This window comes from Mobula birostris, chromosome 8, assembly GCF_030028105.1.
Source record: "Mobula birostris isolate sMobBir1 chromosome 8, sMobBir1.hap1, whole genome shotgun sequence".
Lineage (NCBI taxonomy): Eukaryota > Metazoa > Chordata > Chondrichthyes > Myliobatiformes > Myliobatidae > Mobula > Mobula birostris.
The window spans coordinates 141,474,063-141,493,075 of record NC_092377.1 but is presented as its reverse complement, the minus strand read 5'-3'; the positions used below and the strand labels follow the sequence as shown (position 1 = coordinate 141,493,075).

The window sequence follows — 19,013 nt, the reverse complement described above, 5'->3', positions numbered from 1 at the left end:
CCCTCACATCCCATCAGTTCCTGGGTACTCAGAGGCTCCATCTTCCGCTCACCCCAACCCTCCCCTCTCCACTGACACCCTCAGCCTCCCCCCTCCCACCTTTGATCCCAGCTCTCATCCATGCCGTGTCTTTACCATCCCCTCCAACCTTCAACTGTCTGAGGCAGAACGCTCTGTCTTCAGTAAGGGCCTCACCTTTGTCCCCCTTCGCCCACACCTCAAACACTCAGGTTGGAGGAACAACCTAATGCTCATGGTACGTATCTCTGGTGCATACAGGAATTCATGTGGAAACAGTGTGGCGGTCTTTCTGTGCCCCTGATCTGGCTTGCGTTTTGAGAAAAATGTGAACACATTAATACGATGATATATTTATTTAATTTGCCTGAAACTTTGCAGAACAATGCAAAAATGAATCTCCAACTGCCAACATCGATAACAAAATAAAGCGTGATAAAGCCGTAAATCCATTTATCTTTAATCGACTTCATAGGATATTGGAAAGGCTAATAGAGGCAAATTACATTTAATAATCAATCGACAAAAATGGTATGATCTTTCTTTTCGAAATATATTCTTTTTTTTATATATCTCCGGACATTTGCATACAAATAAACAAATTTTTTTTTTTATTTCTTGCAACTAACAGGACAAGAGTCGACAGAAGTATACTCCACATAAGTCAATGTTTCTCTCACAGGTAATTTTGCAATAGAAGTCAAAAAGATGTGGATCTGCATGCTCATTTTCCTTGATAGATGAAAGGATAGCTTCTCGATCGAAGTCAGAGCATTTCCATTCTCTTCAAGACTGGCATTGGAATATGGGATCGTGGAGTGGCTGCTAATCTACCTGAGACTGAAAACAAAGTTCACATATTATGCCGGCTAAGAGTAGACTGGAAATAAATAACACTTGAAATATTGCTCGTTTTTTTTATTGCACTGATGGAATTGTAAGGTATTGTCTATTCTCAGTGAAAGTATTCGTGTTTTCAAATTAAGTAGTCTTTATTATGTGACATTTAATACAAAAACACCAAATTCAATATGCGAGTGAGAAATTGGCACGGCAAACATAAATTATGGAAGATCACCGGAAACGATTTAATCAGCAGCACGGATTTAGTGCATCTCATCTGTGTAGGAGGACCAGCTGCTGGGGAGATAAGGTCGGAAATAAGTTCAGTCCCTGGAAATACAGTGTAGAAAGAGAAATCGGCGTGGGGTATGCACAATCGTAGGGTCACGTGTTTCGGATAAGCCTCCGGGATGACAATTTTGTCTGCGTGAGAACAGAACTACTTGTGAATCACTTTCCCAGGACACGTATTTTTAAGAAATTCCAATAAAGATTGCATTTATCGAAATCATAAGCCGGTCACTAATTAGTTACCCAGAGTTTCAGCTACTGCGCATGTGAAAGAGACTGCATTTACCTTAATTTACGTGACCATCTTGGGCAACTGAAAGCATCAGCAGATCGCCGGCTTTGTCGGCCATCAGGACCAGATCATCAGGAGAATCAACAGTTTTACTTTCCGGGCCGCCATATTTTCTCGGAAGCAGATCTAGAAGGAAGAATAAATGAAACTGATATTCCCAAAACCACATGTTGTACAGCGGAATCTGCTGAATGAGAGATATCCTTTTTGTTCTTTGTGCGATGGGCATTTCGATGAAGGACGGACATTTATCTATGCTCTGGCTATTAACAACGTATTGCACACGAACTCCAGCCACGAATTATTCCTCAAAGCCTCCACACGGAAATGAGTAAAACGCAATGAACAATGAAATAACTTTTCGGTCAATTACTCGCTTAGCCACAGAGGATTTCTCTTTTGTCACGCACATTAAATAACCCAAATCTATCACAAAAGTGTTAGATCTCAGATCAGTTTATATTGTGCATGCCTGTACAACTTCCTTTGTCAGTTTCTATTCGCGGCCAGCATGAGGTAGAGGTAGAAAACAAAAGCAGAAACAAAACATGCACCAACCGGGAACACAGTGGTTTTCTTCATTATATTCTAGTCCATGAAAGGTGACATTCAATGGGTCACTGGTGTAATAGTCGATTTGATTGAAGGAATCAATGGAACCAGAGTCTGGGAGACAGTGAAAAAGATAGGTGATGGAAAGACTTATTTTAACTTTGGCACAGAAGTCATAAACTGTTCGTCATCTCAGTGACCATACCAGAGTATGGTGGATGTTTAAAACCGGATGCGGGCACAGCCTCCATTCTCTATTGTAGCAAAACAAACATCTGTTTTCTCTCCATTACAGTAATTTCTTTGCTCAGTTCATATTCCACCACTTTAGCTTTCATTCCACAACTTCGACAACTTCTGAGTGAAAAAAAAAATCTTTTGTGTTGTCCTTGAACATTTGACCATTCACACTTAGCACATTAACTGTAGTTCTCGTCTCAACCAACCTCAATGGAAACAATCTGACTGCATTACGCTACACACTGGTCTTAATTTAAAATCCTCCTCCTCATTATTGTCATTTTGTGCTCTGCCGTATGACATGTGCAATCATGGTCTTTATCCATCACCACGATTGTTCTCGGCATTTTTTTTTCTTCGGATGTTGTTTGCCTTTGCCTTTTTCTGCACTGTGTCTTAATAAGAAGGTTCACCCGAGCCATTATCAATACTCTTCAGGGATTGTCTGCCTTTCTTTGTTAGATAAATATTTCCACCATTTCATGTCGCTGACAAATCTCCCTCATTCTTAAATACTTTATGTCAAGAAGAGGTAATTTATTTAACCTTTTCCTATTTCTCAAGTCCTGCAGTATCCTTGTATTTTGCATCTGCACTCTTTCATTCTCCTTGACATCTTTCGTGAGGATAGGTGAAGATAGCTGCTGATAATACTTTAAATTAGGTTTCAATAACGTCTTACAGAACTTGAACGCATCATCCCATCTCCGCTAATTAGTACTTTGACTTATGAAGTCCAATGTGTCACAAGCTTCCTTTATGACCTATTCTACCTGTGACACCCCTTCCAAAGTATAATGCATCTGTTTTCCGGGATCACTCTGCCCTACTGCACTGCTCGATGATCCACCGCTCAAGGTGTAAGTTCTACCAAACTGTAACACTTTACATTTGTCTGTATTAAATTCCATGTATCATTTACAGCCAACTTTTCCATCTGGGCCAGGAATTCCTGCAAGTTCTGACAGTGTTCCTCGCTGTTCACGACACCCCAATCTTGCTCTAACGCTCAGATTTCCAAATTCCATTTGACCAAACTATCGTCGAGATCGTCAGTAATAATGACAAACACGAAGACATCCAGAAACGACATCTGTGGCACCATGATGGATAGGCCTACAATCAGAAAAGTAATAATCTCGGACCAGTTTATGGCTTCCCCCGTGAAGCCAATGTCTATTCAAAATTACCACCTTATTTCGAATGCCCGGATGTCTCAAGGAAGACCCTGTCAGGCCTTGGAAATTTATTGACTCAGGGCAGCATCGCGTGCTCCTATGTAATGTAGACTTGAAGTCTGCTTTGCTGAACATCTAAAAAATCCTTCCATGTCCGGAGTGCACACTGATGCAAAAAATCATTAAAGACCTCCATCATCCCTCTCAGCTCCATGCGAACACTCTGATCTTCAAGAAAATAAAGTGTGCATTCCTATACCTTTGCTCTTAGCATACCTGTAACAGTGTTGGGATCGCCTTCAACTTTTCTACCTGAGCAACCTCGTGCCTTCTTTTAGCCCTCTTCATTTCCTTTTTGTGTGCTTTCTCGTATGTCCTATACATCTCCAGTACACCTCACCTCACTTGCTCCATCCTGATTATTCCTTTTATGCATCTCTCTCTTTTTAAACAGGGTCTCAATTACTTTCGAAAGCAAAGTTTCCTAACAATGTTATTCCCGCTTTTTATTCTGACAGCAACATGCAAATTTTATGCTGCTCAGCATTTCACTTTTGAATGCTTTTTACTTACCAAGTTCACCTTTGCCAGAAAACAGCTTGTTCCAGTCCACACTTGCCCGATCCTTTCTGATACTGTCGAATGTGTCCTTTCTCCAATTAAGAATGTTAATCGGAGGACCAGATATATCCTTCTCCACAATGATCTTGAAACTAGTGGCATAACATGCACTAGATGAAAAACTGCAAAGTTTCCCTTACAAAAACTTCTGCCGCTCGCCCTGTTTCATTCCCTAATAGGAGATTTAGTATCATGCTCTTTCTCGCTGGGCATTCAATGTACTGATTAGGAAAACTCTCATAAACACTTCTGATAAACTCTGTCCCAAACGTTGAAGTATGGGAATCTCAGTCAATAGATGGAAAGTAAGATTCACAACTTATGTTTCATGAAAGAGTCTGTGTTCCTTTTTCAAAAATGTGGCCCTCTAAATCCTGCGGACTGTGGGGTAGTCTGAAAATTCTCCTTAAAGTCTTCATTCCTTTCTTATTCCACATTTCCACCCACAACGCCTCAGTAGATATCCTCTGCAGTCCGAGCTTTGTCTCTGAATATAATTCCTCATGCTCATTCACGTCTAAGACAACGGAACCCTGGAATTAAGCTGCCAGTCCTGCCCTACTTTCTTCCTTAGAACAATGTCAAATTGCAGAGCGGAATCTTGAGAAGACAAAGTTCACTCAAGTTGGCCTCAGGCAGCGACTCGTGCTGCTTAGCATGTAGAATAGTGGATAATCAGCAGTTTGGATTAATTGGCAGACAAAATTAATGTATGTCAGATGTGGTAAAACCTTTGACAAAGTCAGGAAACAAAACCTTGAGCATAGTATAATTAATGCTCTGAATTGCGCATATTTCAAGACAAGAAGTATCATAGGGAAGGTAAATTAGCTCACAACATGGATTAGCACCTCGTACTATACCATTGTAGGCATTCGTAAGACTTAGTTGAAGGGCGCAGGACTGTGGTTACATAGCTTCAAATAGGTCAGAGCGGGAGCGATTAAAGAGGAAAGCTGGCTTTACAAGTCAGACAAAATGTCACTTCGTGCTGTCATGACAGATTGGAGAATCTCCTGAGGCATTATTAATGGAACTGAGAAACGGGAAAAGTTTGACCTCGTTATTGGGACTATGTTACAGACTACCCGGCAGTCCGCTGGACTTAGAAGAACAAAATTGTACAGACATTAAAGACTGCCGCCAGAAACAGTAGGTCGTTGCAGTGGGTGATTTTAACTCCCAACAGACTGACCAGGATTCTGATACTCCAAAAGAACAACAAAATATAGAGATTGACAATTGTATTCAGGAAAGTTTCCTTCATCAGTACCTAGAAGTGCCAGTGATAGAGCGTGCGATACATGATGTTTTATTAGCGGAAGAGACAGGGCAACTGACAGAAGTTTGTATATCAGAAAGGACCTGAGCAGTATGGATTGGGAAAGGCTGTTTTCTGGCATAGATGTACTTGGTCGCTAGAAAGCCTTCAAGAGTCAAATTTTAAGAATACAACGTTTGTGTGTGCATGCAGAATAAAAGAACTAGGGAACCTAACCTTTCAAGGGATATTCAGCCCTAGTTAAGAAAAAAAGAGGTTTTTCGCAAGTAAAGGGAGTTACGAATAAACTAAGTACTTATGGCGTGTAAGGAATCGAAGAGAACACTGAACAATGAAAATGAAGTGCTAAAAGAAGGCATGAAATTGCCCAAGCAGACAAGGTGAAGGGGCACCTGAAGAGATTTAACGGATATGTAAAGAAAAACAAAAATTGCAAGGGACAAAATCGACCTTCTTGAAGGTCAGATTAGCAATCCGTGCGTAGTGCAAAAAGAGATCGTACAGATGTAAACTGAGTTTTATCACCCGCATTTACAGAGGAGACGAAAACAGAGTCTATAGGAATGAGGAAAAGCAGCGTTGATTTCGTGGAATCACAGATCACAGAGGAGGGGTCGTCTGCTCTCTTGAGACAAATTAAGGTGGATGCACCTGAGAGCCTGACAAAGTGTTCCTTCAGATCATACGGGGGTGGCAAGTTCGGAGCCCGAGAAGAGATATTCAAATAGGCAGATGAGGTACCGGCTTGGAAGATAGCTACTCTTATTCCTGCTTAAGAAGGGCTCTAAGGATAAACTACAAAATTATAGGCCAGTGAACCTGCCATCAGTCGTGGGATAGTTATTGGAAGGTATTATAAGCGACCCGGTATATGAGTATTTGTATAGACATCAGCAGAATAGGGATAGTCTGCATGATTTTGCGCATGGTAAGACAACTGCAATCTACCTTAAATAGAATATCGTAGACGTTACTAGGAAAATCACTGAAATCAATGACTGAATTAGAAATACATCTGGCAAGGTCCCGCACGGAAGACTGGTCAAGTTGGATCAGCCTCACGGCATTCAAGATAAGGTAGTAAACTGGATTAGGCTTCTTTGTAGAAGAAGCCAGAGAGCGGCCAAAGATCGCTGGCTGTCTGACTGGACTCCTGTGACGAGTAGAGTGCCTCAGGGATCAGTGCTGTGCCTGTTCTTGTTTGTCATCTTTATCAATGACCTGGATGAAAATGTGGTTATCTGCTTCAGCAAATTAGCGGATGACAGCAAGTTTGGGGTGTAGCAGCAGCAAGGAACGCTGTCATAAATTGCACCGGGATCCGGCCCAGCTCGGAAAATGGGCTACAAAATGGCAGATGGTATTCTGTGTAGCCGTTCGAGGTGTTGAACTGTGGGAGGAACACCCAGGGCATGTCTTAAACAGTGAACGGCAGAACATTAAGGAGTGCTGTAGAACAAAGATATTGGAAAACACAGATACAAAATTAATTGAAAATGGCGTCACGGTTGGATGCGCTCTTAAAGACAGCTTTTCGCGCATTGGGCCTCATATATAACATTATTGTGTATAGTACATGGGATGATATATAGAAGGTGCAAAAGGCATCGATTAGGCCTAAATTGAAGTATTGTGTGCAATTGTGGTCACTAACCTACAGAAAAATGTAAATTAGATTGAATGAGTACAGAGAATATTTACAACAATATTGGCGGGACCGGAAGCCCTGAGTTGTAAGGAAAGATTGGATAGATTCGGACGTTATTCCTTGGAATATAGAATATCCAGTGGAGATTTGATAGACATACAGTATTATTAGGATATAGAAAGGGTAAATGTAAGCAAGCGCTTCCACATAGGATATGTGGACTTCAAATAGAGGTCATGAGTTCAGTTTGAAAGGGAAAACATATAAGGGGAATATGAAGGGAACCGTCTTCACTCAGAGGATCCTGAATGCGTGAAATGATTTGTCAGGGCAAGTGATGCACTCATGCTCGATTTCAATGTTTAACAGAAGATTGGATATGTACGTGGATGGTAGGGGTATAGTGAGTTATGGTTTGGTGCAGGTTGCTTGTAAAAGCCAGTTTAAACGGTTGGGCATTAACTCAATGGGCCGATCGGCCGATTCTGTGCTGTACATTTCTATGACGATGACTGCTGCAACCACGTCTCACTGATGGCTACAATGCCACCATCCTGTGTGCTCATCCATGACCGAAGCTCATACATCTTTCCTAAAAAGAGTTTTGCATTTCAGTATATGCAACTCAGAATATTTGCTGCACCATGCTCAAGCTTTCGATTTGTTGACTTTGCTTGTTGGGTTCACAACTGCTCCCCCACAACCACTCCAAAATCTACATTTGTTCGCTTGTTCCCATCTCCCTGCAACTATAGTTTAAACCACAACCACCAACAGCTGTCCCCGCCCCACCGAGCAGCAAAAGGAACCGATCCATGAACGAGCCTCGGATAGCAATGCTGCGATTACCATCATGGAGACCGCATCCTTCAACCTAACATATAATTCTCTAAGCTCACTTTTTTGAAGCTCATTGCGCGTCCTACCTATATCATTGCTGCTGACGTGTAACATAATAACTGGCTGCTCTCCCTCCCAATTAAGAGTGCTTTGGACATCATGTTCTTCACCTTGGCAACGGTGAGGCAACATACTATCGCTGAATTCCATTCTCATAGACGCACCGTCCTGTCCGTTCCCCTAACCAATGGGTCGCCTATCACTACTGCTCGCCTCTTCTTTTCCTTATCTTTTCTGAGTCACAAGACGGTCTCAGTGAAACAGACCTAACTATTCTGGGTTTTTGCTGCAAGGACATCCCCCAACAGTATCCCACGCCGTACACCTGTCGTTAATGGGAACAGCTACAGCCGTACTCTGCACTGCTCGCCGCCCCAACAAATCCCCATTCCGAAGTCAGTAGATTGCGTCCTGTGCCTGGTGTGCAAGTACCTCCATGAGAGTGCTGTCGATAAACCCTTCAGCCTTCCGAATAACCATCCAGTTCGAGCTCTAATTCTTTAACACGTTCTGAAGTAAGCTGTACCTCTTACAAGTGTAGTCATCAGGTACAATGGATAACTCTCTGAAATCTCCCATCCCGCAACAGCAGCCTTGCGCTATCCTGCCTGGCTTAATCACTACTTTAAATGTGCAATAATAAAGAAAAGCAGAAAGTTTAAACAACAGAAAAAATCTACGTACATCCTCCAAAGCTCTTCGCAGAAAACTTTATGAGCTAAGGATTAACCTCTCACTCTGTTCACACTTACAGATGTTATCATTGGGCATTCTATAAGTAACTATCTCCAAATTTTAATTTCAACCTGGACGTTTGCTTTGTTTCCTTTTCATGGTATTTACTGATCTCTAATACCTTATAGATGGAAAAAGTGTACTGTATATCGTTTGAGAAGTCAATGTTTCTAAAACACACCTGAATCTTCTTTATTATCCAACTTTGTGATCCGAGGGATATTCTCAATCTCTTCGTAAATTGCTTGGGAAAAGATACCAGGTGAGTCTCCACCTCTTAACAATGCGCCTGTTGAAGTAGAAGTTGGGAATATCAAGTTCATTCACGAGTTTCTAATTGAAGAATAACCCCTTTGCCATTGAAATTAACAATGGGTAATAAATTATATGCTACTGTTGGTGAACAAGAGCTTGGAAGATCCCCCCAGCATAGTTCATATCTGCAGGCATGGGCAAATTACTGCAAAATCAGACAGTTTATATACAAGGTACATCTGCATATATAGAAATAATTGCTGATTGTCGTTCTACTGCATTGGATTGATTACATTAGAAACAATGATGGGTTATCATTATTAGATAGGTGTGAATATCATCCGCATTGTAACCGATAATAATGCGAACTTCTGGGGAAAATAACAGTTGTTGCTCTTCCAAGATATGACATAATATTCTGAAAAATAATAAAGCATAAGTGTTGAATCTTACCTCCTCTTGCTGGACGTATCCTTATCGCCGTCAGTGCAAATAACTCAGCCACGAGGACGATGCCAAGGGTAATGCAGACAACAACGACCACTGAAATGCAAATTTATTAGACACATTTAAAACTGGCGCGACAATTTTTAGGTCCTGACATTTAGAAAGACAAATAGTAAAATTTTAGTCCGAAGGAAAGTCTCCATAATACCGAATTACCCGTAGAACAGGAAATGTAGAAAGATGAGAAATGTCACGTCGAAAGCACCAGTGGTGAATACTATGGGAACCTACGCTATAGGGTGGGACAGTTGAGGAACAGTGAAATACATTCAAAGAGATTTTTTCACGGTACTCATCAAAAGTATATTCCAATTAAAACAAGGACAATAACGGTGGGGAGAGCTCACCTTCGATAACTAATAAAATAAAAGAAGGCATCAGTATATTCCAATTAAAACAAGGACAATGACGATGGGGAGAGCCCGCCTTCGATAACAAATAAAATAAAAGAAGGCATCAGTATATTCCAATTAAAACAAGGACAATAACGGTGGGGAATGCCTGCCTCCGACAACTAAGAAAATAAAAGAAGGTGTCAAACTAAAAGCTTGTGAATATAAAGTCAATAGTGTGAAACCAGAATATTGGGAAAACTTCAAGCAACGAAGAACTAGTAAGCGACCAATAAAGAAAGTAGGGGCTAGATTATGAAAATAAACTAGCACAGAATCTATAAATGGATAACAAAAGTTTTCAGAATCATATAAAGCGGAAAAGTGTGACGAAAGGGAACGTATGGCTTGGAGGACGAGGAGGGGGAATTGGTATTTGGTAATGAGGTAATACCAGAGGCTTTGAATGACTAACTTGTGTCGGTCCTCACGGTGGAGGACACATCTAACATGGCAAAGAGAGATGTTATGGATGCTAGTGGAGGTGAGGACCTCGATACAATAGCTATCACTAAAGAGGTAGTGCTGAGCAAACTTATGGGCCCAAAGATAGTTAAGTCTCTTGGTCCTGATCGAATGCATTCTAGGGTACTGAAAGAAATGGCAGAAGTTATACTAGATACTTCGCTAATAATTTACCAACATTCTCTGGACTCTGGGTAGGTCCGGGTGGATTGGAAGATGTCAAATATCATGCCAGTGTTCAATAAAGCAATTAGGCAAAATGCAAGCAACTTTAGGCAAATTAGTTTAACATCTGTAGTTGGGAAAATGCTTGAAGTAATCATTGACGAAGAAGTAGCGAAGTATCAGGAAAAAATGGTCCATCAGACAGGTACAACGTGGATTCAACAAATGAAGGTCCTGTTTGACAAACTTACTGGAGATTATGAGGATATAAAGAGCAGTGGATGGAGGGAACACGATAGGCGTTATCTACTTGGATTTCCAAAAGTTGTTCGATAAGGCGACACATAAAAGACATCCATAAGATAAAGATACATTGATTTAGGGGTGATGTATTAGCATAGATAATTGATTAGTTAACCAATAGCATGCAGAGAGTTGGGTGTTAATCTGACTGGTAATCAGTGGTGAGTGGTGTGCCGCAGGGGTTAATGCTGGGCCCGCAAATGTTCATGATATACATTAATGATCTGGAAGAGGGGACCGACTGCAGTGTATCTACGTTTGCTGTTGATAGTAAATTGAGTGGAAAATCAAATTGTGTAGAAGATATGAAGAGACTGCAGAAAGATATAGATAAGTTACACGAGAGTGCAAGGTTCCGGCAGATGGAATACAATGTTGGTAAATGCACTTTAGAAGGAAAAATGAAAGAGCAGATTATTATTTAAATTGTAAAAAAAAAAAAAAAATCAGCATGCGGAGTGAATTGGAAATGCTTGTGCATGAATCACAAAACGGTGGTTTGCAATTGCAGCAGGCTATCAAGAAGGCAAAAGAAATGTTAGCCTTCATTGCTAGTGGGATTGAATTTAAAAACAGAGAGGTTATGCTGCAACTGTATGCGGAGCTGTCGAGCGCGCACCTGGAGTACCGCGTGCAGCTCTGGTCTCGAGGAAGGGGATACTGGCTTTGGGGGAGGTGCAGAGGAGGTTCAGCAGGTTAATTCCAGAGTTGGGGGAGGGTGTTAGACTACGAGGAAACGTTGAGTCGCCTGGGACTGTACACACCAGAATTCAGAAGAATGAAAGGAGGTCTTGGAGAAATATATAAAACTATGAAAGGGCTAGATAAGATAGTGGAAGGAACGTTGTTTCCTTTGGTAGTTGAGATTAGATCTAGGGGACATAGCCTCAAGATTCGGGAGAGCAGATTTAAGATGGAGATGAAGAGGAACTTCTTTTCCCAGAGAGTGGTGAATCTGTGGAATTCTCTGCCGAATGAAACAGTGCAGGCGTCATGACAAGGTTGGGTAGGAGTTTAGGTAGTACGGGAGTTAAAGGTTTTAGGTAAAATTCAGGTAGGTGGAGATGAGTGCATGGCCAGATCAACCAGGATCTTATTAAATGATGGAGCCGGCTCGACGGGCCAAATGACCTTCTCCTGTCCCTATTTCTTATGTTCCAATGTTCTCCATTGCCCTATAAGTACAGCGGTGCAATTACGTGCTAAAGGTACATTGTGAAAACCATGGCACTCTTCACCGTGTTATGTGGAATGGGGTGAAAGCAGAAACTATCTGCAGTTTCACCACCAATGACACCCGACCAAAAGCAGCACAAAACTGCACTTATGGGTAATATGCTTGCAACAGAGTCAGACGCACACCATAGTTGCTATGAATATTAAATCAGAGTAACTGTTGGGATGTGGAAAGACATAAACCAAATATTCAATTGTTCCTGCACTGGTGCACACTGGCACAACAGTAAACATTTTGGAACCATACAGTATGTTGAAATATGTGTTTTGCATATTGTGCATACAGCTCATGTCATTAAATTGTGAGGATGAACAAGCTAACACAATATAGAATGCAGAAGAAACTATAACAGCTACAGATAGAAAACAGATAAATAAACAAAAGAGGGCAAGATCATAACGAAGTAACATGTCGGGTCAAGAGAACATTGTGTTGTACTGGGGATCTTTTTTAAATCTCCCTGAGTTCTCGTGATATGGCTAACTAAAGTGATATCACCTACAGAATTGTGGATGGAGAGAGAAGGGAATATGGTCACACAGACCTTGAATGCTCATGTAACCAGATAGGGACAGAGGACCCAATCTTGTGGGGTGTCGGTGGTTAAGTTGCGATACATTGATCGACAGGTGACAGGTGTAGCGGCAGAGCATTATCCCATGGGGTCCGGCATATCGTGAAGGGTTTGCTTTGAAGTACAATACTGATGCACAAAATAAGCTAAATTGGACTCATTAATATGACTTCGATACTAACTTCCAAATCAGCAAATGGTTCAGTATTAACATATCAATGAACTAACATCTTGCACTTTTTCTTCAAATCATTGATAATATTGGTTCCAGCACAAGACCTGAATTAATTACTATTACTCGGTCAAAGATCAGCAACCTTTCATCAAAATTCTTCAAAGTTTCAGCAAGAACATCTTTTCACAGCCCTTTCTGGGTGGTCAATAATGAGACAATGACCCCAGTGACCAGATCCCTTAATCTCGTCGAAACTTTTGACTGGAGTTGGATATATTATTTTAAAGAATTTTGCAACGTCCTGGTTCAAATACCTGATGAAAAAAATAATAATTGCAGACAGTATGTTAAGCACTCAGGGCTACCTTTGTATTTGACAAAAAGTAGCAAAGGGATATCACAGCTATCATTCTAGACTGAAACACGAGTAATAATAAAAAAAAACGTTCATATCAAATACCTGAAACGGCAGAACTGTCGGGACGTCTGAGCATTGCTGTGAAGACAATTATTGGACAAATTTCAGCAACTTCATCTTTTTAGGATTTTACTTTTCAGAGGTTCTTAATTCCAAATTCAAAAAATCAGTTGAAGATAACATCAAATTTGTGCAAAGATACATACTAGAACAAACGACAAAGACATCTTCCTTGTGATCACAGTCATGCTGACCGATTGGAGAAGAAGGACAATTGGACAGAAGGGATTCACTTCCTTTGCACTTCAATTCATCCAGCCACATGTCGTCAGCGCTCTGAATATTTTTATCCGGCACTGGTGTCCGAAGGGCAGAGCCGCAGCCCAATTGTCTGCAGACAACATTGGCATCGGCCATATCCCAGGAATCATCACATACGGTGCCCCAGGTGTTATTGTACCAGATCTCCAACCGTCCTGAACAATTGGTGTTGCCGCCAGAAAGACGCAACTGCAATTCTTAGTGAAACAAGAAAACCATTATATTCTATCAATCACAACTTCGAAACTAACTTGAAACTGATATTCAACTTGTAGCATGGAACAGCTGCTAACCTTGAGAACCAAATAAATTTCGTGAATCGCAGGCCTCTGCGCTGTAATTCTCCCGTATTATGGGTTCTGAAGATAGGAGAAAACATGTTGACTATATAACTTTAACATGTTTGCTTAAAATGCAAATCATCAGGTAATACATTTTTTTGTCACCTTCACATTCAACTCCTGCATCCTCCTTGTGGTCACAGTTGTGTTTGCCCCACGGGTCAGCATGACACTGCCAAAGGGTCGACTCGTACGAATAACATTTTATCTCATCCAGCCATATTGGACCAGATCCTTTTCCATATCTATAGAAGTAATATTCAATAGATATTAGGGGTCCGCATTTCATTTGTCTACAGATCACGTTTGCAGCGTTTTCATCCAGCTTCTCGGAACAAACTGTTCCCCATGTCCCATTGTAGAGCACTTCCACTCTCCCTTCACATCGCCGATCTCTGCTCATCAGGCGCATTTTTTTGTGTTCTGAGAACAAAGCAGTTAATGCAAAGCTCGTCACAATGTTTCCATACAGTAAAACACTGAAATTCTATTTGTAAAATAGAAAATTACATGCGATATATATATATATATCAGAAATACATAAACGAATATAAATCCCGCGAAACACTGATAAGATAGTGTAAGGTATGGAAGGATGATCGAATAAGAAATAAGATAGAGAAATATTCCAAGGAATTGCGGAATGTGGAGAAGGGGAAGTGTTTTTTTGGTGAAATTGTGTTGGATTTCCCGGGATTTACGAAGGATTTTGCACTGTATCTGGGTCTTGTTTTGATGAAATATGAGGAAGAAGTTTTATATTATTTTTGTCCGAACATGATGAGAGTGCAGAAGGAGCTGGAAATAAATGGACGGAAAAAGAAAACAATAAAGGTCCATTGAAAAGTTTATGAATAATGACGAATCGTACGATTTTCGTACGAATCGCTCTCACGGTGTACCCTCTTCCCGTTCATCAGACCCAGTCTATTAATTTCCAGATCACTTTTTGATGCAAGGTTATTCGATGTGACTATGATCTTCCTTCCTTCCAGGACTCAAACAGTCTTCAAATTTTAAGCCAATATTCTCCTGCACTTCTATAATTCTATATATCTTGCAGATATTATCGTCTATGTTCACGATTTGATCTCTACTCAGCAGGTTAATCGCTCTGAACAGCTCCTGCGTTCAGTTCGCAAAATTGTCTGTCAGGTGCGCTTTTTGTTCGTTATTAACATCGCCAATCTGGCCCTGAAATTATTTTTCGACCCCGTGTGTTCCTTCAGTTGAACGATCAAGTGCAAGAGAAGCGGAAAAAAAAATAACTCCTTAATCTTCTTCGAAATGTCACTTATTCTTCAAAAAGCAGTATCGTATTGTCCAGAGTTAGGTATTTAAATGTTCGCGTCTAGCTGTAAAAGAATTGATCCCTTATGTTTATCGATTTTCTTCATTGTTTTTCTTTCAGTACCATAGCTATTTGCGTAATGCTGTTTCAGAACCAGCAAGCCGTGATACCGCGGATGTCTGTGAGGATTTTGTACGTTTTCCCCATGACCACCTGGTTTGATCCGGCTGCCCCAGTCTCCTTCCACATTCCAGGACATAGTTTGTAGCTGAAGTGGTCACTTAATTCGTTGGGCCGGAAAGGTATGATACAGAACTCTTTCTCTGAATAAAAATAAATACAAATAAAATATACTAGCCGAGTGTGTATAGCTCACGACCTCATCATAAGGAACAGATCAGGCAAACAACATGCCATAATCCGATCTGGTTATTCGAACTGATATATTAATTTATACGTCTTCATGCTATCAGCGGGCTGCCATTGTTTTACACATCAACCCCTTTATCTTCTTTGCTGCTCAAAATTGTACGTCTTTTTCGTTTTTGAGGCCCTGGTGAAGGTACTCGGAGGCAAAAAGTTAATTGTTTAATTTCCTAAATGTGGAGGGAAATGTTACACAGACAATCGTTTGCCAATACTCCATCTATATGCCATAAAATGTTCCTCACATCTTTAAAATGATGACTATCAAAACGCACAGCAGAAAATCAGCACAATGGAAGTAGCCTTACCGGAACACTGAACTGTCACGTCTTCTTTATGGCTGCAGTCATGTTGGCCCCACGGAGCTGAAGGACATTCCCAGAGATGCGACTCATTACCAGAACAATTTACTTCATCCAGCCAAACTACTCCAGTGCCTCGTCCACAATGACCATGAATTGTTTTTTCCTTCAAAGCATATCCACAACCCAGTTGCTTACAGACCACATTAGCATCAAGCAGATCCCAGGAGTCATCACAAACTGTTCCCCAGGATCCGTCGTAATAAATTTCCAGTCTTCCCGCACATGCATCATCGCTTCCGGACAACCTTAATTGCAAGTGGCCTGTTGAACAGAAATGTATGAGATTATTATTTCGATAACAAATTGAACTAATCACCTCGTTCGCATTTCTGCATAGTTTTCAGAAACTATGTTTTGAAAATAATTGTACAATAATATCACCGAATATTTAATGCTGCCGCTGCTTAAGTATCAGTTTGCTTTAATATATGGCAAAACAACAACAAAAAGGCTGGAAGAATCCAGTATGTAACAGAGCGGGATTGTGAATTTTCTACTAAGGTGTACGAGCTGACACTTCTTTATATTTAAACCAGATTATCGCACGCTACCTTCGAACCCAGCAGGAAAAGGCAGGCATTGAACTTGCCAGGTGCGATTTCCTTTAGCAACGGCACTGTTTTCAGGAATATACATTAATTACGGTGCCAAGTATTTGCGATGCTGTTCTGGGGTTTCATATCTTCCAACCTGATATTTTCACTGTCTGCAGCACAAGTCACCCACTCAAGTGCTTCCGTACAGCTTGCCGAATGTGGTCCCCATCCAGGGCAGCGAGAAGATCAGTGGATCAGATTGCAGGGAAGTGATTATCTGACACTGTCGCTCCAGTTCGAAAACCCCCGGCTATCCAATTATTATGGCTTTCGGGACATCGTGAGATTGTGGGATGATCCAATTATCCATTTTGCCAGCAACTGATAAGGAACTGATGTATATGCAGGTGTGTCCTTACTAAATACATCATTCTCACAGTCACACGAGTTTCGTCCACACCTGATTTAAAATGGGACGATATTATTTTGTAGATGGCGATGTATCTTTGCCGTCTGCAATCCTCTAACGGTGAAGATACGTGTGTGTATCGTTGATCGGAGGTGGGAGGGTTAGCCACAACATCCCGCGGGGGAGTTAAAAACACATTGTTACAGAAAAGCCAAGAGAAGACCTCATCCCTAGGAGAGGAATCATCTTCGCACCGAAGACCATAAGATCATAAAAAAATAAGACAAAGGAGCAGAACGGGCCATTCGGCTCGTTGGGTCACTCCACCATTAAATCATGAGCTGATCCATTCTCCCATTTAGTACCCTCCCCCGCGCTCTCACCATAACCTTTGATACCCTGGCTACTCAGATACCTATCAATCTCTGCCATAAATATACTCAATGACTTGGCATCCACTGCTGCCTGTGGCACCACATTCCATAGTTTCATCACCCTCTGACTAAAAAAAAACCTCGCATTTCTGTTCTGAATGGGCGCCCTTCAATCCTTAAGACATGGCCTCTCGTACTAGCATCCCCCATCGTGGGAATAAAACTTTGCCACATCCACTCTGTCCATGCCTTTCAACATTCGAAATGTTTCTATGAGGTCTCCCCTCATTCTTCTAATCTCCGAGGAATACAGTCCAAGAGCGTACAAACGTTCCTCATATGTTAACCCTCTCATTCCCGGAATGATTCTCGTGAATCTTCTCTGCATCACCTCTAAAGTCAGCACATCCTTTCTTAAAAAAAGAGACTAAAACTGCCCACAGTACTCCAAGTGAGGTCTCACCTGTGCCTTATAGAGCCTCAACATCACATCCCTGCTCCTATACTCTATTTCTCCAGAAATGAATGCCAACATTGCATTCGCCTTCTTCACCACCGACTCAACCTGGAGGTTAATCTGAAGGGTTTATCTACGAGGACTCCCAAGCCCCGTTGCATCTCAGAATTTCGATTTTTTTCCCCATTTACATAATGGTCTGGCGTTTATTTCTTCTGCCAAAGTGCATCACCATACACGTTCCAACATTGTATTTTGTTTGCCACTTCTTTGCCCATTCTTCCAATCTATCCAAGTCTCTCTGCAGACTCTCCGCTTCCTCAGCACTACTGGCGCCTCCACCTATCTTCATAACGTCAGCAAACTTAACCACAAAGCCATCTATTCCATAATCCAAATCGTTTGTGTACAATGTAAAAAAAAAGCGGTCCCAACACGGACCCCGGTGGCCCACCACTGGTAACCGGCAGCCAACCAGAATAGGATCCCTTTATTCCCACTCTCTGTTTCCTGCCAATCAGCCAACGTTCTATCCTCATGTGTATCTTTCCCGTAGTTCCATGGGCCCTTATCTTGTTAAGTAGCCTCATGTGTGGCAACTTGTCAAAGGCCTTCTGAAAATCCAAATATACAACATCCACTGCATCTCCTTTATCTAACCTACTTGTAATTTCCTCAAAAAAATTGTAATAGGTTTGTCAGGCAGGATTTTCCTTTAAGGAATCCATGTTGAATTCTGCCTATCTTGTGATATGCGTCCAGGTACTCTGTAACCTCATCCTAGACAATCGACTCCAAAAACTTCCCAACCACTGATGTCAAGCTAACAGGTCTATAATTTCCGTTTTGCTTCATTGCCCCCTTCTTAAATAGCGGAGTGACATTTGCAACCATCCATTCCTAATGGATCATCGCTAATGCCTCCACAATCTCCACAGCTACTTCCTTTAGAACACGAGGGTGCATTCTATCTGGTGCGGGAGATTAATCTACTTTTAGACTATTCAGCTTCCGGAGTAGTTTCTCTGTCGTAATTGTGACTACACACACTTCTCTTCCCTGTCACCCTTGAGTGTTCAATATACTGCTGATGTCTTCCTCAGTGAAAACTGATGCAAAATACTCGTCAGTTCCTCCGCCATATCCCTATCTCCCATTACATATCCTCCAGCATCATTTTCCATCGATTCTATATCTACTGTTAGCTGTCTTTTACACTTTATATACTTGAAAAAGCTTTTAGTATCCTCTTTGATATTAATTGCTAGCTTCCTTTCATAGTTAATCTTTCCCCTCTTAATGACCTTCTTAGTTTCCTTAAAAAACTTCCCAATCATCTGTCTTTGCACTATTTTTGCTTCCTTGTATGCCCTCTTTTTTGCTTTAATTTTGGCTTTGACTT

The 19,013-nt window shown here is 41.2% G+C and overlaps 1 protein-coding gene across 1 annotated transcript in view; it reads right to left on the bottom strand.

Moving 5' to 3' along the window:
* Positions 1-510: 510 nt before the first annotated feature.
* Positions 511-19,013, bottom strand: part of LOC140202072 (scavenger receptor cysteine-rich type 1 protein M130-like) — an 88,449-nt gene continuing 69,946 nt past the window's right edge. The window contains exons 6-15 of the mRNA XM_072266932.1: positions 15,779-16,096; positions 13,859-14,176; positions 13,706-13,771; positions 13,298-13,609; positions 13,134-13,169; positions 9,309-9,398; positions 8,782-8,889; positions 2,003-2,110; positions 1,439-1,570; positions 511-858 (exon numbers count right to left, since the gene is read on the bottom strand). Of these exons, the coding sequence (XP_072123033.1) occupies positions 1,440-1,570; positions 2,003-2,110; positions 8,782-8,889; positions 9,309-9,398; positions 13,134-13,169; positions 13,298-13,609; positions 13,706-13,771; positions 13,859-14,176; positions 15,779-16,096 (1,487 nt within the window). The 3' untranslated portion in view covers positions 511-858; position 1,439. The remainder of the gene's footprint in view (positions 859-1,438; positions 1,571-2,002; positions 2,111-8,781; positions 8,890-9,308; positions 9,399-13,133; positions 13,170-13,297; positions 13,610-13,705; positions 13,772-13,858; positions 14,177-15,778; positions 16,097-19,013) is intronic.